Source organism: Acinonyx jubatus, chromosome C1 (genome assembly GCF_027475565.1).
Source record: "Acinonyx jubatus isolate Ajub_Pintada_27869175 chromosome C1, VMU_Ajub_asm_v1.0, whole genome shotgun sequence".
NCBI classification, from domain to species: Eukaryota; Metazoa; Chordata; class Mammalia; order Carnivora; family Felidae; genus Acinonyx; species Acinonyx jubatus.
In genome coordinates, this window is record NC_069381.1 from 144,612,184 (window position 1) to 144,636,506 (window position 24,323).

The 24,323-nt window shown below is 39.6% G+C and overlaps 1 protein-coding gene across 1 annotated transcript in view; it reads left to right on the forward strand.

The window, feature by feature from the left end:
- The window catches only part of GALNT5 (polypeptide N-acetylgalactosaminyltransferase 5), a 41,409-nt gene that overhangs the window by 13,429 nt on the left and 3,657 nt on the right, over positions 1-24,323 (forward strand). Inside the window, exons 2-9 of the mRNA XM_015076861.3 lie at positions 1,679-1,845; positions 3,358-3,477; positions 11,475-11,610; positions 12,196-12,315; positions 14,535-14,652; positions 15,657-15,980; positions 20,845-20,925; positions 24,033-24,194. Coding sequence (XP_014932347.1) covers positions 1,679-1,845; positions 3,358-3,477; positions 11,475-11,610; positions 12,196-12,315; positions 14,535-14,652; positions 15,657-15,980; positions 20,845-20,925; positions 24,033-24,194 — 1,228 coding nt within the window. The remainder of the gene's footprint in view (positions 1-1,678; positions 1,846-3,357; positions 3,478-11,474; positions 11,611-12,195; positions 12,316-14,534; positions 14,653-15,656; positions 15,981-20,844; positions 20,926-24,032; positions 24,195-24,323) is intronic.

Below are 24,323 nucleotides of genomic sequence, written 5' to 3' on the forward strand. Positions count from 1 at the left end.
GGTTTGAAGAAGTTGTACAATTTATCTAAGCCAGTTATTAGGGGAACTGATATTTGACCACTTATCTATCTGCTGCCAAAACCCATGCTCTTAGTACAGAAAAATCAGCATAACGCAGTGAAATGAAGACCATTCGTTCGCATTTCCTTATATATCTTTTCCAGGTGAATCATGCTGAGTAAGTAATCTAACTTCTCAAGCGTCAGTTTGCTTTATTTAGAGAAGAGGTTAATAATATGGATCACAACCAGTTGTTACAATTATCTGCATAATAGTACTTTATTAAGTATGATGGGTAAATGGTGGATGCATGCAAATATGGTTTTACTATGGTTTTTACTCGTATCTATTTCTTCTTTACAGACTAAGCAAAGTGTAGTTATATTATCTGGCAGAAGTGTCTACTCCCACAAAATGATACATAGACTGCCAGCTTCTTTTATTCTCGAGAACTGAAGGCTTCCTGAATGGCTATTTCTAGAGCCAGACTGCAGCAGAGTTTGAGTCCCAACTGTGTCATTCACTAACAGTCCAATCATGAACTAGCCTCGTCATGATTTCAATTATTCACCCGTAAAAGGGGGAAGAGATCCTGTTGGTTTAAATTGAAATGATACAGAGTGCCCATAATATTTATTTAGGATCATCATAATTTAATTATGACATTACTAACAGTAGCCGTGTTAGAAGGATGGTGAATATTCTTTGTGAGGTTCTGCTGGGCACCCTCCTGAGAAGTGTAGCACAGGCAGGGGATGGAAGAAACCAGCAGTGAGGCAGTGGGCACTGCAGGGCAAGGTAAAAAACCAAGACTAATTACAACCTACCTGAATACCAACTCCCACTGGAGCCTTATCCTCCTCTCTATGCCAGCAAACTTATTTCAACTGTGGTTACTCTGTAGCACAGAGAGTCTCAGCAAGTAACCCCTAAGTAGATAGGGAAGATGAAGAGTTTAATTATATATCTCCATATATCTCCATGCATGCATTCACGTGCAGAGTGAGAAAAAGAATATTTCCTTTGGCACTTGGCAGGAGGCCAGTTGGCAGGGCAATCATAAGCTACTTGGTAACATTAATTATGTCGGAGTGTTCTCTTGTGGTATATGGTCTAATTAGCATAGCGGTGGCTACCATTTGGTGAATTCCTGTGCCAGGAACTGTGCTAGACAATTTGTGTGCATTCTTTCTAGACCGTAAAACTCTATTGAATAAGAACTTTCACCTAATTTTAAAGATGAAGGAACTGAGATATAGAGATATTAAGTACGGTATCAAAGGATAAAGATCTGAGAAATATTGGTGCTGAGATTCAAAATAGTGTCTAACCAATACAGCCTATGTCCTGTCCACTACAACGAGATGCCTCCACAGGAACTTCTCATGGCTTGCGTTGCTTTTATAGCAACTACTGTTACTGGTTATTCTTCCTCCACTTGTTTATTTTACTTATACCCTTCCTCAAGAAAGATACATGAGAAAATTATCACTGATATATGTAGTAGATGATGGATGGATGGATGAACAGATATATAGAAAAACAGATAGACATACCCACAGATAAACAGAGCGTGTGAGTCTATGTGTATATACATACAATTGTACTCTGTGACTTTTAAAACCAACTCATGGCTCTTGCTAGCACATCACTGTGCCCTGCTTGTGTCCTGGCCCAGGTGTGCAGAGCAGCTAGTTCACAACAACCTCCCAACCACCAGTGTCATCATGTGCTTTGTGGATGAAGTGTGGTCCACTCTGCTGAGGTCTGTTCATAGTGTACTTAATCGCTCTCCTCCGCACCTCATCAAGGAGATTCTTCTGGTGGATGACTTCAGCACCAAAGGTAAGAAAAACACTCCTGAAAATTAAACTTTGGTGTATATGTAACAAGTCAGAGTTAGACTCCGTGGAAAACAAAGATATGGACGGTCTGTGGTTTCTTCCTCAAGAGCAAAGCACATTACATGTTAAGTGTTGAGAAGACAAACTGTCTATAGGACCAAACAGATGAAGCTTCAACAGAGTGCAAAGGCAGAATCCACCATGGTGCAGAAGAAGTGAAGAATCTCTCTATTGGGGTTATCACATAATTTGTGTACGTAAGTGGACCTTTTCCACCTGAAGTCCCCTTCCCACCACACCACAAATTTCCAAAATGCGACCCACTTCAGAAAACTTCAGCGAATAGCAAAGAGAGGACAACCCTAATAGAACAACGTAGCTTTGATCATGACCACAATGACATGGGCCAGTTTCATCAGCCTCAGAGTGCCTACCAGAATCACACTGAGGTCCGGGAGCAGGGAAAATCCATGAGAAAAACTGGTTGAAAACTTTGAGAAGGGGCCTTGAGAACATACAAAGAAATAGTATCTAGTCACCAAGCAAATGATAGTCTTCTGTATGAATGGCAGGTCCAGATTTGGAGGGACCTAAAGCTTAGATGGTTTCAGGGTCCTCTTTAAGAAAAAAATCCCACAGGGGTGACTGGATGGCTCAGTCAGTTAAGCATCCGGTTCAGGTCATGATCTCATGGTTCATGAATTCAAGCCCTGCGTAAGCTCTGTGCTAACAGCTTAGAGCCTGGAGCCTGCTTCGGATTCTGTGTCTCCCTCTCTCTCTGCCCCTCCCCTGCTTGCTCTCTCCCTCTCTCACATAAATAAACATTGAAAAAGAAAGAAAGAAAAAGTCCCACAAAATTAGTAGGACAGTGAGCAGCAGAAGTACTTTTGGAAGCCATTCTTACCTAGGATATCTGTCAATAGCTTAATTACACATAGAAGTGATTGCAAGTCATATAAATATACCCCCCATAGAACCCCAACAACATTCTTTTAGATGGATTCCTCTTTGGCCACGCAACAAGACAAAAGAGGTATGATGGAGAGGGCATCATAGTAGGGAAGTGACAGTGGACTTAACCAATTGCAGTTGCAATATCTTTCTTTCACAAATTTTTCAATTTGCATACAATGTTTATTTAGCCTTCTGCTTGGGTCTTGGCTTGGCTTGGTTTGTAAGCTGGGAAGTTTGTACAGAAACCTGAGCTTATTTTATTTCAAGGCAAATTTGCCCTGTCCTGACAAATACTCAGAAAAGGTGAGCCCTCCTCTGTAACTTGGCAACCCTGGAAAGGATTTGAGATTTAAGAAACAGATAGCTTAGAGAATTGAATACAGACAAAAACCTATCCAAGAAAATGACATCAGAAAATAAAATCATGGCCCAAGGAATAAAATTTATCGACGATAGTAAACATCAGAGTTTCTAGAATTTGATGTTAAGGAGGCACTGCTAGTATTATCCAGATCTAGTTACTCAAAGTGTTTCCTTATCTATTCTTGCTGTGATATAGACTACCTAAAAGATAATCTGGATAAATACATGTCTCAGTTTCCAAAAGTTCGAATTCTTCGCCTCAAAGAGAGACACGGCTTAATAAGAGCCAGGCTGGCAGGAGCACAGAATGCAACAGGTAAGAAGCTGTTAATTTTGTATTTTGGCTATATTTTTGTTTTAGTTTCTTTTTTTATTTTCAAATATACAGCAAATTTGAAATAATACTGCAGGGAACAACCATAATGCCATCATCATTCCACCAATATTTAGCTTTTTGCAATATGTGCTTTCTCTCTCTCTCTCTCTCTCTCTCTCTCACACACACACACACATACACACGTTTGTTTACACACACTTTTTTTTCTCAACTTTTGAATTTACAGACATCATGACCCTACAACTCTGTGTACCTTAATAGGCATCTCTGAAAAAATAGAGACATTCTATTAGATAAGCACACTCTCATATCTGAATATCGTCTGGTTTATGCTCTTTTCAGACTCCCTTATTGCTCCTGAAATGTTTTTAATAGTTGCTTCTGTCTTTCGAAATTTGAGATCTAATTAAGTTTCATGCACTGCATTTGGTTATTTACTCTTCTTGGTTTCTCAATCTAGAGTAGAAAACACCCTACTTATCACTGACTCGTGTTTTTTTCAGTGTCCAGGCCATTTGTTCTGAACATCTGACCACATTCCGAAATTTCCTCACTGTTTCCTCATGTTACACTCAGGCTAAACATTTCTGGTGTGCATACTGGATAGAATTCTACTCTGTAGGTGGTAGGACTTGCGTACTGCTTATGGCTTCAAATCAAGCGACACATGATGTCAAGTTGTCCAACTGTTGGTGATGGTAAATTTGAGCACTTAGTTAAAATGTTGACAGATTTTTCTTTGGGGAGTAAGAAGCAATTTGTGGGGTAATACTTTGATCCACATGAATACTCTGTTTTCCCTACATTTTACTCAGTGGTTTTGCACCCATTGATGATCATTGCTTGGATCATTTATTGCACTGAGGGCTGTTCATCTCTTCTGCCTTCCCTCCCTCTTCTTTTTCTCCCACCCTTCCCCTCTCTCCCTCCCTACTCTTTCCCTCTTATAGGGGAATCCCCACTATTAATTTATGCTTTCAAAAATTCAATTTGTATGTTATCAGCTTCCTTCCTTCCTTCCTTCCTTCCTTCCTTCCTTCCTTCTTTCCTTCCTTCCTTCCTTCTTTCCTTTATTTATTTATGGTACTCAAATTGTCCCAAATCCAATCACTAGGAGCCCCCTCAAGCCTAAACTGTCTTGGCCTGATCCTATCTGTATTTGAGGACTTAGAATTGTTTACTTCTCTCTTCCCTGACCTGTGTCTGCTCTTCTGATAGCAATTTCTACCTTCCCAAGAGCAATATGCTCTTTTCTTCACCTCTTTTTGGTGTGTGGGTGTTGGGGAGTGAAAGGGAGGAGGCAAATCTTTTCTCTCATGAGTACTCTAACATTAATGCCAAACATATAGGTTCATTTTCACATCCTGCTGTGGAAAGACCTGTACGCCATGATAATAGCTGAACTTACATACCAGGTTCCATTCTAAACACTTTCTGGACTAATTGATTTGATCTTTACAATAATTCTAGGAGGTAGGTACAAGTACTTTCCTCATTTCACAGAGGAAGATATAAAGGCACAGTGAGGTTATGACTTGCCCAAGTTCTCCCAACTAGTAAGTGATACAGCAGGATTGGAACCCAGAAAACTCCGAATCCTCAGTCTTACCTACTACATTTTGCTGCCTCTAGACATTTAGATATCACTCTCCTCTGTAAGCCATGGCATTGCAGATTTCCACCAGCTTGTATTTAAGCATGTTCCAATGGTAAATTATCTACTCACCTGAGTTACACCACCTTGTAACGAGACCACAAATCTGGAACTTTTCATATCCCACTGGTTTGCTAACAAATTTCTTTGGCCTGTAATGGAAATTTTAAACTAACTACAAACACGTCACACTAAAATTAACATTGCAGGGACAGATAAGATTCTTAATGATAGACTGCATTTGAAAAATTAAGTAAAAAATCCATGTTTGACTTCTTTTGGGAAGTAATTACCCACAAATGATACAAAACTAGGAAGTGAGGAAATAGTCCAAACTGACAAGTTTGGGGCTAAGATTTGGATAAGGAACATCCCCAGGCAAGTGGGACAAGAAGTACAATGTCCTGATGTAGAAATATGTTCTGTCTATTCAAGCTAAAGAAGGAAGTTTATTATGGTTGATGGGTGCTGACCATAAAGAGAGTGGTATGAGATTCATTTGGGGGGCAAGGCAAAGGCAGGCTTTTGCAAAGTTTTATGAGTCATCTGAGGAGTGTAGGCATTATTCTTGGTATAATATGAAGCCAATGAAGTACATTAAACAGGTGAATAAAATTGTCTGACTTAATTTAAAGCTCACTTTGGCTGCCTTGTAGAGAACGGGTATTAGGGAAATGTGAGAAGAAGTAGGGAGACCATTTAGGAGGCTATTACAGTTGTGCAGGCACCAGGGAGGTACTAGGACAGAAGAAGGGAGTGGTCAGAGTAAGAATATATTGTGGCTATGGAGCCCACAGGACTTGTCATCAAGTAAGATATAAAGAGAGTAATAATGAAATGAGTCAAAAAATAAAACAAAACAAAAACAAAAAACCCCTAGGACTGGAATCAGAGCAACTTGGTGGATGTTCCTCATAACCAGAGGAACAGATTTGGGATTGCAGTTGAGTTCCAATTTTGTTCATGTAAATTTGAGATGAAAATGAGATATCCATGTAGAGAAAGCTGACAAGTGCAGAACCAGAAATGCAATGCTTATAAAAACTTCCCCCTGCCTTGCATGGAGCACGACGCATGCTGGAGATGATCTCCGCAATAGTCCATACTGTTAGACAACACAGGAGGCCTCTTCAGATGGGGTGCAATGAACTTGGTCAAAGCAATTGCCTACTTGGCCTGTTCAAGTACTTACGGTTACAGCCATCAAATCATTCTTTGAATTTAGTAAATCCAAGTGTAATAATGTAAATTTGGCTCTTTGTCCCTAATACTCTCGAGCACATTAGCTCAGTTTTAGTCTGGTAACTCTTAAAACTATTTTGACCATAACCCATGTTAAGAAATAAATTTTGCATCAGAACCTACTGCATACCTATGTTACACATATAACTACAATAGACATTTCATGAAATAACATGTGCAACAAATTCTAGTATCTTCTCTTTTTGTTTTATTTGTTTTTTAGATTCTGGCCAATCCCACTATGTTGTGGTAGTGACTTGCTAAGGGGTCCCAAATTTAGTTTGGAAAGGCCAGCTAGGTGCATCTTAATTGCTTGTCACTGTCTAATGAAGAGTTGCTTCTAAACTATCGTAGAAGAAGAAGTAGAAAGGTATGTTTCAATGGGATTAGTAATGGCTTTGTCCAAGGATATATCCAAGGGCCCTGAAGTGTACTTGAGTCCTGTGAAAAATTCAAGGGGATTCAGAATCCTGTACCAGCTTTAGGTGAGGAAATAATTCAAGGACTATTCAGGGTCTGGACTGAGCAAGGCTGGTCAACCTGGTGAGTTCTCCCAGACTCCCCTCTGAACATTCCCCAGCCATCACAAATAGAGCATTAGTAGGAGATGCCCTGGACCTGAACAGTCTCTGTAATCAGAGATCAGCAAAGGTATCAGGGCAGAAAATGTCTCTAGACTGCCTCAGCCAAACAAAGAGATGAAGGACCAGAATCTGAATCCAAAATCTGACAGACCTTAATAGCTTTGATTTCCTAAAGATTTACCCTTTAGGATTCAGAGAAAAGGAAGGGGAAACCACAGACAAGGAAGGATGAGATCAAAGATCCAAGGACCTGCAAAAATTGGTCAAGTGGCCCTGTTTTGGTCCCAGGGTATTATTAGACTCTCTGAAAGTACATAATACAAAATATTAAGGGAAAAACAGTAACTCTCTGACAACTGGCAATGTTCACTACATATTCAGTTTTCAGGGCACGATACGTCCTTCATCTGGATCTGATTCAGGCAAAAAGATCAGGTCCAGGTCCAATCAGTTATTTCCTGAGAATGAGGAGTTAGACTGGCCAAACAGGATTTAAAAACTTGAAGGGTATGCCACAGTCAATGGATCTCTAGGGAAAATGTTCTGTATGAAGACACAGAAGTAAAAAGAGACACAGTGATTGGGGTGCAAAGTGTATAAGCCAACCTCCAGGATCTCATGCTAGTATTGAATGAAAGAGTAAGTTACTGCCCTGCCAAGAAGAGTCTGCAGTCAGGAAGGTTCAGTAGTACACTCCAGAGAGTCAGCATAGAGATCAGATTCTCATTTCCTTTATAACAATGGCATTTAGGAAATATTTGACATTGCTGTGAGCATTCCAAAGAATCAGTTGGCTAACTTTAAGTATGTGGACTAAAGTGGCATCTAATTCCTGGACAACCCTGAGGTCTCCTGAAAAGCAACAGTCCTTCCGTAAATTTCTACAACTTGTTTTTTGCTGCAGGTAAAACAGATGGTTTCCTTAGCATCATTTATAAATTATTATGAAAATTTAAACAGCCAGACAGGTTCACATTCCTCAAGGAACCCTACACACAGCAAACCAACACTAACTGGTGCTGGCACCAATATCCCAAGCTGGTTAGCTAAACATATATGGGAGCCCATACTCAACAAGAAGCCAAAGCTTTAGGCACATTAAGCATCTCTGGGCTGGTCAAAAAGTAAATAAATAAGTAAGTTACAATCAAATCCATCTGCAAACAATCCAGCATTGCTGGGACCTACTCTTAGGAAACAGAAAAACCTGCCAGTTGGCCATCAAGATAAGATTATTTTGAGCTCTTGCTTAAATACTCATTGACAAACAGTAACAATACTAGCCGTTTATAAGGAATTTAGGTATTAAGTAGATCTTAGAAGTAGCTCTATTAGGTAAAGCTCAGAAAGGTTAAGTGACTTATCCAGTGTGGCTAAGGAAAGCAGAGCTGCATGACCTCAGTCCTACGTCTATTTCACCGTGACTCTCCAGGATAGGAATGGTGTGTGAAATGTCCCCAGACCATATCCACCACAAGTGGAAATCCTAACCAGAGTCAGCAACATAGACAGATCCCTGGTCTAGTTCCTGAGATCTTATTTTAAGTTAAAAAGTGTCTGAAAATGGAGCAATGACATTCACGCATAGGAGGATTCTCTTCTTGCCCAAAATAAAACAGTATAAAATTCCAGTCTATGTTTTGGGCAGAGGCTGCTTCCTTTGGGTCCTGGCAACAAGTGAATGAAAATCTGTATGGGGATCTGGGCCAGGTGGGAAGTGAATGTAGGGTTGGGGACCCATCTAGCTACAACCAAGGACTGAGAAAGTCAATCCAGACTCTTTGACCCTATAAGCGTATCCTGAGGATACGAACAGGCAGTCTAGTAGAGACTGCTCTTTGGTCTAAATGGACCAGCAGTAGCAGTGATAAGAGGTAAAAACAGAGAAGGAGGCAAACCATAAGAGACTCTTAAATACAGAGAACAAAGGGTTTGCTGGAGGAGAGATGGGTGGGGGGGATGGGCTAAATGGGTGATGGGCATTAAGGAGGGCAGCTGTTGGGATAAGCACTGGGGTGTTATATGTAAGTAATGAACCACTGGGTTCTATTCCCGAAACCAATACTGCATTGTTTGTTAACTACCTTGACTTTAAATTAAAAAAAATAATAAGTAGTAAGAGAAAGGGACTGTCTTCTGCACCTGTTATATATACCAACCAAGTAGGACCTTAGCAGACCATGCTTACATACCTTACACACTAGATGGCCCCTGTGAACCTTCACACACAGGGAGCAGGCTGTGCAAGGGGAGACCCTTAGGAGATAATGATCTTTCATTATCAAACAAGCCATAATCTCTGAAAATAAGACTCTCCCAGCATGATCAGGAGTTATAACCGTTGTGTCCCAACAATTGAAGATGAGCGGGGATGGAGACTTTGGTCTAGCACAACCCACTTCTGCCTAAAGAGACTTCTCAAGAACATTCCTCACCAACATTTTGGCTAAGTTCAGTTTCTTCACCCTCTTTCAAAAATTCCATTGTTGATCAGTTAATTGATAAAATATTGAACCATTAATTAAGAGGTTGGTTACAGTTTTTAGTGGATCATGATCTATCATCCGGGTATCTAATTTCACCTTGTTCTTTGCCTGCTATTGTCTTCTGCCTTTACTTCAAGCCTTCACGGTCTAATAGCTTTTCCTCTCTCTGGCCATTTTTTCTTTCTTTTTTTAGGCACACAGGCAATGGAATAAACTCTTTTCGAATATCAGGCTGCCACTTGGCTGTGCAAACTTGGAAAAGTTTAAGTTTTTGTTTCTCTTCAAAAGGAATAAAACTTAGACCTACATTTCATTTCCGAAGTGGGATTAAAAATTAGACTTATACTTCAGGGTTGTTGCATGAATTAAACAAGACAGCCATGTAGAATGCTTAGAACCATTGTCTGGCATAGAAAAAAACACTTAATTGAAAATAACTGATGTTATTACTGGTTAGTCAAGAGCTAAGGGGGGGGGGGGGGCAGCCGGGTATTAGAGTGGTCAGTTCAAACAAGACAAAATCAAAGTAACGCTCAAGTCTTTAATCATTTCCTCCAATAATGTAAGTAAGAAGTGTAAGTAAGAATTGAAACAGAAGAAAAGTGCTGACTCCCTCAATGTTCCATTCTTCCCTGTAGAGAAATGGACTGATGGATTGAGCAGATGTGAGGATCGTCTTACTGCCTAAAGGAGCCCAGAACAAAAGACTCCTCCTGTTTTATAGCCCTGGGGGCTAGGGTGAGAGAAAAGAGAGGGGTAGGAGTGGGAAAGTACCAAATGCTGAATCAGAGTGGAGGCAAATGTGCTGGAGATCTACCCATCTCCCACATGGTGAAGCCGGGTTCCTGGCCTGAAGCGGTCCTCGGAGTGGAGGAAAATGGAAGAATGTGGACTGGAAACACAGCTTTGCTGAGGGCATGTCCACTGAGTGGGAGGGAGGGCCTGAGCTCTTGACTGCAATTCCCTTCAGAGGCTGGGGCGCGCTGGCTGCAGACCGTGTCTGGTGTGAGAGGGCGGCCTCCCGCCACGAGGCCTGCTAGAGAAGCTTCTGTGATTGCCTCTGGTCAGGCCTGAAAGGATACATAGGATTTCGGTCATAGTTCAGATTCCTCAGGTTATTATTAATCTTAGACGCACACACGCATACACACACACATAATCCACTTGCATAAATCATTTGGAACAATGTAGATGCTACTTAGAATTTTATTGAGATGAAAGTACTGCTGCACACAACGAATAGGAGAACAAGGATTTTTAATGAGTATTTTTTAGCCTCCAAGTTTCTCTTTCTTTTCTCTTTCTCCTGCCACGCTCGTATTTTTTATTGTGGTAAAATACAGGTGACATATAATTTACCATCTCAGTTGTATTTCTTCAGTGCACAGTCCAGTGCTGTGAAGTATATTTACACGGTTGTACAACCCATCTCTAGAATGCTTTTCAGCTTATAAAACTAAAACTCTCTACCCATTAACCTATTCCCTATTCTTCCTCCCACCCCTGTAGCCCTTCCACTCTGCCTTCTAGCCTTGCTGATTCCTCCCCTTTTGCCTGTTTGTACCCCTATTATGCAAAATGGTATTTCCCCTTTCTGATGCCAACCTTGGATTATCAAACTCTGCCTGGTCTTCTGAAAAACAAAGCTCAGTTTTCCACAGACCCCCCACCCCCACCCCAGGGTAATGGGACCCACCCTCCTTAGAAGAGACAAAGCAGCCACCCTTTTAATACTAAGGATTCCCTTCAAAGTCTTGGCTACCCATTCAAAGTGGCTTATCAATTTTTTTTTTTTTTGCAAACAAAAATGATGCTTCCAGAAACAAAATTTCTTTTATTTCATGATAGAATGAAAATATAGGGACCAGGAATTCGGTGATAGTTCCGGACTTTACAATGTACTGCCTTTGCAATCACCTTTCTGGAGCAATCTCCAAGACCTTTGAACACAACAAACACACACTCAGTATATCGCTTTTTTCAAATGAACTTTTTTTTCTGGCTCTCTAGGTGATGTGCTGACATTCTTAGATTCTCACGTGGAATGTAACGTTGGTTGGTTGGAACCTCTTCTGGAAAGAGTTTATTTAAGTAGAAAGAAGGTAGCCTGTCCAGTAATCGAAGTCATCAATGATAAAGATATGAGGTAATATTGTCATATTCCACAAGATACTTCTAAGTGACTCATTAACTAACAGCAGCAGAAAGTACTGGCCATATTCCTAGGCTGCACACTTTTACAAATCTGAGAAATATACAGTTAATCCATTTACATAAATGGAAACACATAATAGATATATCGAGATCAGAGAACGTCAATCCAATTGTTTACTTGATCATCAAAATGCTTAACCCTTAATACCAAGAATTCCTAATACTCATTGTCCAGTTCTTTCCTCTTTCTATTCAGCTGTGCCCCAAAATATTTATCTCCCTTAAGATTCATTCATCTTTTTTGTGGGAAATATACATATGCTCCCAATTTTTTCCCTCAACAATATCCGGAACATTATTAAAAGAAAAGTGGAAGTTAAAAACAAGCAATCTAGCCAATTAGTCACTAATGCAAGTTTTACTCATAAATTCTCTTGAAATGTTATAAAAAGTTTGTGATAATCTCGAGTCATTTGTGTAAGCACTTGCTTCATTCATTTTAACAAGACATGGTGTCAGGTTGATCAAGTATATGTGTATGATCTCAAGCAGCATTTGTGTTCTTTTCCTGAATTAGTTACATGACAGTGGACAACTTTCAAAGAGGCATCTTCGTGTGGCCCATGAACTTTGGTTGGAGAACAATTCCTCCAGATGTTGTTGCAAAAAACAGAATTAAAGAAACTGATATAATACGGTAAGCGTGTGAGATTTAAGATTAGGAGGCAATCGTGTATCTTTTTGCAAGGGCATGGGAAGCAATCCCACGAAACAAGTATTTCCCGTCATTCTATAGACCATCAAGAATTATGGTTTTAGCCAATAGATGATCAAAAGCAATCAAAGTTTCCCTAAGAAATTAGTTTCCCACTACCAAAACTCATTTTTTCAAATGGTCAATTACACCCTATTCAGCCCTGAATCCAGAGAAATTTGCTAACACTATTCCTTCTCCCTGGGATTTACAACCTAAGAAGTATAAACTAGTTGAATATGCTGCATAAATGCTATATAAGCACACCTAACATTAAAGGCAACATGAGTAAAAATTAGAAGAGTAAATAATAGTAATAAAAGTATTATTGTAATAATAACTATTGTTAGGATTTTCTTTTGGTGTCTAACCCTATTCCTTCCATGGGAGGGGTGCCATATTCTGTAAGTGAATTGAGAAATATACACAGAAGCAGATATGAACTGAAAGTGGGGTTTTATTGCTAGAGAAGCTGGATTGAAGAACACAGCTTAGACCTGAAGTCAAAGTGAAGACTTCTGAACACTTCCCCAGGAGTCTAGACCTGCATGAAGCCAGCCTCAGGCAGAGCGGCAGGAGTCCCAAAGACTCCCCAGTTGGAGAGAGAACTTGAACTGACAAGTGTAAAGAGAAAGCCCAGCCCAGACTGTGCATTGTGGCATTATCTCTCAGAACTTACCCCCTATCCTTTGCTAGGTGCCATGCTTTCAGAATTGATAGTCCTAGCAAGTCAAGTAGGCTTATTATCATTTATTAAGCAGTCTGCATTTAGCCCTCTCTATAACCCTAGAAAAGCTGGTAGGTAGGATTGCCATTACAGAGATGAGGACACTGAGCCTTAAAATAAATAATTTTCCCAGGGATATATAGCTTGTAAAAGAACAAATTGAGATTCAAATCCATATCTGCCTGAATGTAACACTCTTGCTCTGATCCCACACCTAAAGAACATCTTTGCCTTTTTCAGACTCCCATTTGGAGGGTCAATGTACTGATCGAGCTCAGATTATATCCAACATAACATTGGGAAGAGAATGCATTCTGGATAGATGGGAAAGGACATTTGTCATTCAGACAGAATATGTGCCTAAGGGGAAGGGAAGTAGGTGTGGGGTAGGAATTATTTTACCCTTAAGATTGCTGTATACCCTAAACACAAGGCAAGCTCTCCACACAAACCCCTTTCAGCTGGCTCAATCTTAACACCATGGGAAGTGATTACTGCTGATTCAAGTGTAGTTTCTATCCCCCATGATCTATAACAGTAATGAAGGATCTGGAGTCAGACTCTTTGGATTCAAATCTCAACTGTACTATTGACTGATGGCGTGAGCTTTAAAAGGTTACTTAACCTCTTTGAATCTCTGTTTCCTCAGTTCTGCGTTAAGACTAATAGAAGTAGCTACCTCCATTATCTGAGAATTAAATCTGATTATATAACATGCTTTAAAAAGTGTTTACCACATAACAAGCTGTCAGTTAAGTCTGTCTACAGTTGAGGCAGTGTGGTGGAGTGAGAGATCATAACATCAAACCAGACCACCTAAATTGAACCCCAGATGTACATCATACTAATCTGTGGCCTTGGGAACATTTCTAACCTTTTCTGTGTTGTCCTTTCTTAATGGTATATAGTTTCAGGGTTTTTGTAAAGTCTGAGGTTATATATATATATATATATATATATATATATATACACACACACACACATATATATACACACATACATACACATATATATACACATATATACACACATATATATATACATACACATATATATACATACATATATATGCATACATACATACGTATATGTATGTGTGTATATATATAATACTTAGAGCAGTGCCTGGTACTCCCTTAGCACTAAATAAGCATTTTTAAAAATAACATATTCGGAGAGTTTGGGTCAGAGAGTAAAGACAATAAGAATCATACTTCCAAACCCCATCTTTGTTGACCCCAATCAATCTCTGCCACCATGAACCACGGAAATGATCACTTCAGTGCTATTTGTGACTCCTTTCCAAGACCTCCCCACCCTCGATAGCTATTTTGAAATGGCTCTTAACTCCACCACAACTGCACAGGGGACCCACTCTAAAAAGTTGAATTCGCATGACATGCAAGTTTAAAAAAACAAACATTTCTTTTTGTAGGTGTCCCGTCATGGCGGGTGGACTATTTTCCATTGATAAAAATTACTTTTTCGAACTTGGAACATACGACCCTGGGCTTGATGTCTGGGGTGGAGAAAATATGGAGCTCTCATTCAAGGTATTACCAAGCGGTCCTCAAATTCTTTCTACAATTAAGAGTTTATCATTTGGTTTCATTTTACTAACATAATTAGCTATGGGACTGTCTCTGGGAAGAAATTTCACAGAAACTTTAGGGTCTCTAGATGAATGTTTTTCTATCCCAGATTGAATTTGGAAGAATCAGTAGCTCCCATGAAATTTATCAGAGTTCCCTAGTATTTTATAACACTGTTTCTACATCTGAATATAGGGGGAATATTGTCTGCCATTTGACCTAAATGATGTGAGATTCATACTTCATACAAAATATCTCCAGGAACATTTTTCTGATATATCAGAAGTAATGAAAGCATTCAGTAATGGGTCATCTTAGTGAAAGTGACAGATGTACAAAAAGTGCCTTTAGAGCAGGCCATCAACAGGCGATGTTGCAGCAACTTTGGACATCTCAGACAGCTCTGGGTATTTATGATCATTGATCAACACCTAAGAAATCCTTGGCAGTAGCCAGAGTGAAGAGAATCCAAAAGGCAACTGTTTTCTTAGGGAGTGGGTTGGTATATAGTAAAAGGGGTATTACTTTGAGCTCATTTTCAAGTTGTGTTCCATTAAGTTATACGGATCACCCCAAGACGTAAGGAGGGAAAATTGAAAGAAAAAAAAAGGAAATACATACTCCTTACCCTGATCCAACCAAAGCAGGACTTCATACGATATATTTTATACATTGGGATTCTGTGAGAATTTCTTTATTAAAAAAAAGATGTACACTGCAGCGTAGGGAAGAAAACAATATATATTTTACGAATCCTAAAATGCTCCACAGCAATGTACAAAGCTAAATAAACCTGTTGAGCTTAATTTGAAACCATTGAAAAAGATTTTAGACGTTGACAGTAGTACTTCAAGCTGGGGGGGGGGGGGAGGGGGGTGGTCACCAGGTGGTTCCTGTCATTGTTAATTGCCCATGAATTGTGGGCAGTCATGTGATAATTGATGCTTCCTATCAAACTGTTACAGGTATGGATGTGTGGTGGTGAAATTGAGATCATTCCCTGTTCCCGAGTAGGCCACATATTCAGAAATGACAATCCATATACCTTCCCCAAGGACCGGATGAAGACAGTCGAGCGGAACTTGGTGCGGGTTGCTGAGGTCTGGCTTGATGAGTACAAGGAGCTATTCTATGGCCACGGGGACCACCTCATAGACCAAGGCTTAGATGTTGGAAACCTCACCGAACAACGGAAACTTCGAAAGAAACTAAAATGCAAAAGTTTCAAATGGTATTTGGAGAATGTTTTTCCTGATTTGAAGGCTCCCATTGTGAGGGCTAATGGTGTGGTAAGTTCAAGGAGCAAGTTAAGTTGTGAGTCCATAAATATTAAATTTAAAAACTCTTGAAAAAGTGTGGAAAAGAATGAAGGATTACACTATAAATAAATATCCAATATGAGGGCAGATGAGACAGAGCATGGTTAAGGATTAAATATAGGTGAACTTGAGGAAGGCTTTTAGGCAGCTACATTCATTGATTAATTCGTCAAGTACCTACTGGATATCAATAAACCATACAGTATTTCAGAACTGGATTATAGGGTAAATATGTATAAAGTAGACTTGATGCCTATTTGTGGAGCTTAAAGGTGAGTAAGGGAAACCATGTACAAATATGTAATGCTTAAATAAAAAGTAAAATGGCTCTAATTTAGGGAACTGGTCCCTAGTGACCAGTCCTTCTAAGCTAGAATATTCAACTCTGAGGAGATATTGAATGCTAGCCCTCAAAGACAAGGGTCAGCCAAACTTCAAAAAAGAGAGCCCTAGGCAGAGGATGCCCCTTGTACAAAAACTCTAAGTTAGATGACCGTCTAGGCACTCAAGAACCAGAAAGAAGATGAATGTTGTCAGGGTGTGAAGGAGAAAAGAATGGCAACAGATGAAGAGGGAGAGGAAGGAAGAGTGGTCCCATGGGTCCTTATAGGCAGACTAAGGATTCTCCTTTCCCTTTCTTTTTCTTGTTTCTTACTTCCTTTCTTTTTCCTCCCTCCCTCTCTCTCTCCTGCTCTTTCTTCCCTTCCTTCTTTTTCTTCCCCTTCCTTCCCTTCCTTCCTTCCTTTCTTCCTTCCTTCCTTCCTTCCTCCTTCCCACCCTCCCTCCCGTCTATCTTTTCTTTCTTTTCCTTTCTTTCCTTTCCTTTCCTTTCTCTCTCTCTCTCTCTCTCTCTCTCTCTGTCTCTCTTTCTTCTCTCTCCTGAATGTAATAGGGAGCTATTGAGTAGGGTTAAGATTGGGATGACATGATTTAATTAGATTTTCACAGATTTCAAACAGGAACTGAAAAGACAATGACAGAGAAAATTCCAGGGCACAACATAATGTACCAAAAAGGAAGAAACTGAGCTAGACAGGTTGGACACAGTACAAAATCTATGAACTAAAGCAAGAAAGTAGAGAAACTGGATGAAAGCCGTTCCAAACCCATTCTAGGAGTGGGGCTTAATTCGAAGAGGATGGCAAGACGTGAGGATACTTATCATAAAATGGGTTTAGAGGTGATTAGTCAAGACTCGACCTAGAGCTTTTCCTAGTCATGCATATTTTTAATACGTGTTACTGCTTTCTCATTTAATTTTTATTTATAAATATTCCCAGCATTATTTTATTTTTTCAGAGTTTTCTTTTTCTTCATGCAAGAGGTTCTCAGACTTGACCATCAGTAAGCCTGCTATTTTAGGCCATGTTTTTTTCAATTCTCCCTAGAAAGTGAATTACACAAAGCAATCGCTCTCTGTCTAGGAAAATTCCTGATGGCAAGGACATAGTAGAGCCATTCTCCCAGTGTAGGGAAGATCCTGGAAGAGTATAAAAAAGAGGAAACTTGAAAATTCAATTGACAAATAGTAAAAGTGATTTGTTTGTAACATAATGTAGTATAAAATGATCATTTTTATAGGTCAAAATAGAATAACAGCTATTTCAGGTGGTTTATCCTGATATTTTTTTCCTAGGTAACTCATTAGGGAGAACACCGTGGATTTATACACTATTCAAATTATTTGTCTGTAAAATAAACTCACACTTTTTTTTTTTTAATTCCAACTCCTGAGTAAGGAAAAAAGAAATTCTCACCATATTCTGTCCTAACACAGAATCTCAGCAAGAGCATTACTGAACTTTAACCACCAGAGGGAACTAAAAAACTACCTTTTGCCTCCTCTGTGAGGCTAATGTGTATAAGAGTTCCCATGAAATTTTTGAAGAGCTCTTCTATGAACAGCCGGCTGATGCCTGAGCTATAATATATTAAAATGCACAAAATATTTTTAAATTATTTTTTTGAATTCTATTTGTTGCCTTCCTCAGACAAATTATAATCAAGATGCCACTGGCTTCTCTTTGAAGCAACTAGTAGGGAGTATTATTACCACTTAAAAAAAAAAAAAAGAAGATCTTTCACTAGGCATTTCAGACTTAAGATTAACTGAACCATTATTTTAGCTGGAGAGTCTTGAAAGACCCCAAGAAAATATTTTACAATTTAAATCCAGTGAAAAGGTTTTTGTTTGTTTTCTTTTCTTTTTTATAAGAACCGATCGTTTATTGTTGAACCAAAAATGTTTGATGAATAAAAGAACCTCACTAACAATGTGTCTTTATACACATTGGATTAAATGGTTAGTAAGCAGCCTATAGCCTAATGTTTAGCAAATGCCCTGATAAACTGTGGGGAACTCCACCTCCTAAATTGGAAAACGAAAGAATTCAAAATGGATAGATTTTGAAAAACAATTGAAAAATTTACATACTGCCTGGTGAAAAAAAAAAGATTGAAATGGTTTACATTAAAAACACAAATATAATTTTTTAAGTTTATTTATTTATTTTGAGAGAGACAAAGAGAGAGCATGAGCAGGAGAGAGACACAGGGGGAGAGAGTGAGAATCTCAAGCAGGGATCCATGCTCAGCATGGAGCCTGAGGCAGAGCTCAATCCCACGACCCTGGGATCATGACCCAAGCCAAAATCAAGAGTCAAATGCTCAACCTACTGAGCCACCCAGGCGCCCCTGAATACAAGTCAATGCTTAAAACCATTCGCAAGTCAATAAAGAATAACAACCCCTTAGCACTTCATAAATCGTTTATACATGCAGAAAAGCAGTTTCTCCAGAAATCTCTGATCAGGAGGAAGGGAAACAAATCTTCAGAGAACTGGGGGGGAGTGGTAAGTAAGGGAAAGAAAAATCTTCTCCTTCCATCCAATGCCTTTCCATGTTTGGCAGAAGGGACTGTACAAAATAAATACAAAGTAATCAGTTAAACCAGGGGTTCCCATACACTGCTCTGGGCAAGGTTAGTTGTGCTGCCAGAAATAGGATCCCAGGGCCAAATATATTTGGCAAACACACTGCACTCCCTCGTGTAGCAGACAACTAAACATTACCCTCCTGGGGGTTCTGCCAGGTTCTGGAGCAGTCCAACCTGTTCAGCTGTAGTGAAGCCAGAGTTTTCCAAACACGTGGGAAGATATTTTCTGAGTAATCCACAAATACAGAAGTTTATATTTATCTCAGTGAAAATCCAGACAACAACTGGATCGCATTTCCCTTCTTTAATCTCTAGGATTATCCTCCTTCAGTGCATTCTTATTAAATCTCTTCTCTGAAGTTGATTCCTTCTGTGTGTCCTGACTGCTCCATTAACTAGTGGTGGATTGTCTCTTCCCATATTTGTCACGTTAAATTGTGAATGGAGCTTTCTTTGGAGATTTCTGATGGAAATTCTGTCCTTCTAGAGTTCTTTTCCATGCCAGCCACCCTAGAAGTAACCACCCTGGCACTATTTTTACGTCTGTCAAAGTTCCTATCCAATGCAAGCAGTTCAACTTGCATCTCAAACCCAAATGAAGGTCAATGCAAGGTTCAGATTCCCAAGGGAGAATCTAGCTTCCCTGTTGTCTCCCTGTGCCACTGGGTAAATTGTTTTCCCCGGGACACCATTCTAGTGAGGGTCTACAGTTGTCCATCTTTATGTGAAAGACTGCAATCCCAACTCTCTGGCTTGTCCATGCCCAAGTTCTTTCTCCTGTCCTTACAATATCAGTCCTTTGCTTACCGGTATTTGCCATTTTCCCACTTGCTAAAAGGTTTTGTTTTGTTTTGTTTTGTTTTCTGCATTTGGTGGTCCCTGAATATTTGCCTTACTTTCTTGCAACGTAAGCTATGCATGTAAAAGTGAGGACCAACCAGTGAGCATGCTGTTATGAAGGCTCACAACTCTGTGAGCTGGACAGTTGCATCATAAAGCACCCTGGATTTAGAGCTCTGTGTTAGGCACGATAGAACAGGAAAGGGCACAAATAGTGTCCCTGCCAACAAAGACTTTCCCCCCACTCCCAGCTCAGAAGGCTTTCCTGAGTGTAGATTTGACTCTACACAGCTCTTCTAGAAATCTAAGAAGTCTAAATTGCCCTATTAACTCACCATCTCATTAGCCTTCCCCAAGATGTCAAAGAGGGCAAGGGAATCAACATTTTTCTGCATTAAATGGTGACTTATAGAAAGCTGCCTCCATATTTGACCCTGTAAATCCACTAAAAACCTGGGGGGCCTGCCAGATAGTGTCTTTAAGCTTGGCTCTGTACTAGCTTTCATGACTTTCCTATAATGAATTGTAGCTTGCCTGAGTCATTAGGAAGGTTCTGACAGGGAATCAGCTGGACTCTGCTGTTCTTTGAAGGACTCCATTTATCTATGATTCAGTGCCTAAGCAGTGAAATAGCTTGGAGGGGTCAGCCAGGGAACAGAGCCCATAACTGTTGGTTTGATTAAATTGCAAGTATGTGCGTTGACTTTTAATGTATGCATCAGAAAAACTTGAGACAAGAAAATAACTACTTCTCATGCTACCTTTTGCTCATTCCCTATTCAGCATTCCAGGCAAGGGTTAATTAAAAGCTTCTGTTTGTTGGCTCTGTGGCTGAATCATAGGCCTAAATTGACAGATTGAAGCTGTACTTTAGCAAGATTACATTATGTCTCTGTTAGAGATAGCAACCAATAAAATCGTATAGTGCTAAGTAATGCTAAGCTATCAACTTAACTATCTTTTAACCTTATTATAGTTTTATGGCCTGTGTTTTCTGAATGTCTTGTTCTACTTCAAAATATTTTTTTCTTAATGCATATTTTATATTTTGCTTCCTAGCTTATTAATGTGGCCTTGGGCAAATGCATTTCCATTGAAAACACCACAGCCACTTTGGAAGACTGTGACGGAAGCAGCAAGGTACCTGGGCTGGGTTTTCTCTCTCATAGGTGCAGTGGATAGATGGCCCAGGTGTAGGTGATAAGTGCAGGGTATGGCACATTTACTGCTCGCTTGAGAAATTTATTTTCGCTTTTACAAACAATAATTAATTTATACATTTCTACATAATCATACGGTTGGCGATAAGAGAGCTCACAACTAAACGTACAGACAGCGAGCAAGGGAGTAAAAGTGTGGGTACTGAAGTCAACCCACCAGGGACCCAATGCTGGCTCCGCTGCTTTCAAAAGTGTGTTAACTTTGCAAACCCTTTAACCTTTAGGTAAATAGTCGTGATAACAGTCCCTACCCCTAAAACAGGTTTGAAGATCAAATTATGTGATACCGATGAAACATGTAGAACGATATTTAACATTTAGTGCTCCACAAATGTTCACTGTTATAATGATAAAGACAAAAATGTGAAAAATTAAAAAAAGTTACATATAAAGATAAAATAATAAAGGAAATGAAGGAAGAACATATTTTTAAATAATCTAAGGGAGAAATTTTGTTTTGATTCAGTCCCCTCCTTCCCATTGTCATACATATAAAGGAGCATGTGTAATTTGCATATGTAATGCAAATTACATAATCCATGATCCATGATGGAAAACCCTTCAACAAATCTCTGACAAACTCAGAACACAATGGATAGGGGAGGAAGGAGGGCCCAGGAGCACAGGGCAAGGACTCTGCAGTGCTGGAGGTGAGCTCTGAGTGATGGGACCTCCCTCTTCAACATGCGTTCCCTACCCATTCTCATTCTGTGGGGATATTATTGGTTTGAGTGCCAAATAAAACTCATAGGAACATCAGTACATGAGTACAATGCAGCTTCCTAAAATTGTAGATCACACTTTGGTGGAGAAATTATTTTGTGATGACAATCTAGGCTTGCCCAGACTTACTTGTTTGCTTTGACTTAGAGACATTGCCTATATATATATATATATATATATATATATATATTAACGTTTTTTTAGTTTTGACAGAGAGAGAGACAGAATGTGAGCGGGGGAGAGGCAGAGAGAGAGGGAGACACAGCATCCAAAGCAGGCTCCAGGCTCTGAGCTGTCAGCACAGAGCCCGATGGAGGGCTTGAACTCACAGACTGCAAGATCACGACCTGAGCCGAAGTCAGACGCTCAACCGACTGAGCCACCCAGGCACCGCAAGACATTGCTTATATTTTTGAGTACATTTCCTCTCCACTCTTAATTCAAAGCTGCTACTAGAAGAAAGGCATCTTTGTCATCTGTGTTGCTATAATTCAGCTAAGGATTATAAACTTGAAGCTAAGGGAACTCTCTTTTAATTAGGAAAGAAGGGAGGTAGAGGGAAGAGAAATGTGTCAAAAATCATTTGAAATACACAACTTGCATATTAACCATTCCAAGAGGAAATAAAGTCCTAAATTATAAAACCACAAGTAGTCCGAATCATATGAAAGCAAAATATTATTTAACTCAGTCCTTCAAGACTCATCATTTTAGTGATTTTCCATGCCTGATTAAACCAGTATTTTATCTGAAGACCCAAATTGTAGTCTGGATAACCACTGAGCCTCTCAAGGAGATACTGGGAGGTGAAAATATGAATATGCAGCCCCCTGCTTTCAAAAAAAAAACCACCCATCTCCCTTTTTGTCTTGTTACTCATTTTTAGCTTCTGCTTCTTGTAGTTTGTTTGAGTAATAAGAAGTAAGGGAAAGTTGGAGGAAGTTAACTTATCTGGGGCCGAATTAACTAAACTTTATACCAAGCCAGTTAATAACATTCATCCAAAAAAAGCACAAAAGGAATAAATTTCTAGGATTAACCACCAAGCTCTATCCTTCACCTTACCTAAAAAGTCCCCTATTAGCTTTTCAGTAACTGTTAACTTTTCAACCAGTTGAGATGTCCCTTCTAAAGGTAATATCTAGCTTCTCTTTGTAGCCACCTCGCTTCCTTGTGGCTTCTATGGCATAAGACCATGCATCTCAAATTTTAATGTGCACACAAATCACCTGGAAAGTTTGTTACAATACAGATTCCGATTCAATAGTTCATGATGGGGCTGAGAGTCAGGTGTTTCAACTACCTCCCCGGTGATACTGATGTTGGTCCAGGGAGTACCCTTTGAGTGGTGAGGTCTAACCCAATGACAAGTGTGATAATCTAACTTACATCTCAGTTACATTACAAATGATTCACTAGATAAAAACATTTAGATAGATTTTACCAGAAGTCTATTTTTTATGTTTATATTGGTGCAAAACAACAGACGTCCCCCAGACCAAGAGCCATACAGTAATTGACCAGACAGATAGTACTAGGTTGTAAACAACTGGAGAAAGGACTTATAAAAATCTAAAACCTGGTTTCAATACCTGAATCAGTATTTACTTTAGACTTCAGCAACTCTCCCAAACTGGACTTCTCCAAGAGTAATTCTTGGGAACTAGGGCATGCTAACAGAGCAGAGCCCGATGAGTCTTTCTGCTATCAGCAAAGAAAGATTTTTGACATTGCTTACATTAGAAACATTTTTTACCCTTAAGAAAGATTGTGGACCTTTCCTACAAAGCCTCTACGAGTCCAGTAATCTGGATACTCTTAAAGAAGCATAATCATCTCCACCAAAGTAATTTCGGGCTGTGACTTAGACCTCCTTGTAGCCCTAATGGCTGCAGGTGGTTTGAATGTTTCACTGCTTCAAAACACCAGGCTTATCTGGGGTTCCGAGTTACCTGAAATGACCTCCGTTTGCGCCTATGTACTAACTGCACTAAATAATTTTTATTATTGCAACTCACATTTATTGAGGGCTTACTGTGTGTTAAATAAACACCTAGCAGTCATTACCTCAACTCTCTGAGATACACGCTGTTGCTATCCAACTTAAAAATGACAAGAATGAAATGCGATATGGTAATAGCACGCCCGTACTGTCCGAACTGAAAGTGGCAATACCAGGATTTGGGTACAAAACATTTGATCAGAGTGCCCATCTCCTTAACCATTGCTAACAAAACTGTGAAGCAAAGACCCTACCTGTGTTTGCTGCTGAAAGTGACCTTTTCTTTATTCATTTCCCGACAGCTTCAGCAATTTAATTATACCTGGCTAAGACTTATTAAACATGGAGAGTGGTGCTTAGCTCCAGTCCCTGATACGGGGGCCCTGAGGCTGCACCCTTGTGATAACAGAAACAAAGGGCTAAAATGGCTGCATAAATCAACATCAGTCTTTCATCCGGAACTGGTAAGCAAAATATCTGTACCTCTTCTTTATCACAAATCCAACTTCCAATTAAAGGGGACATAAAACTCTCATTGTCGGCTTCCTCACTCAGAACCTTTAAATGTGCTTGTGATGATCGAGGCAAAATAA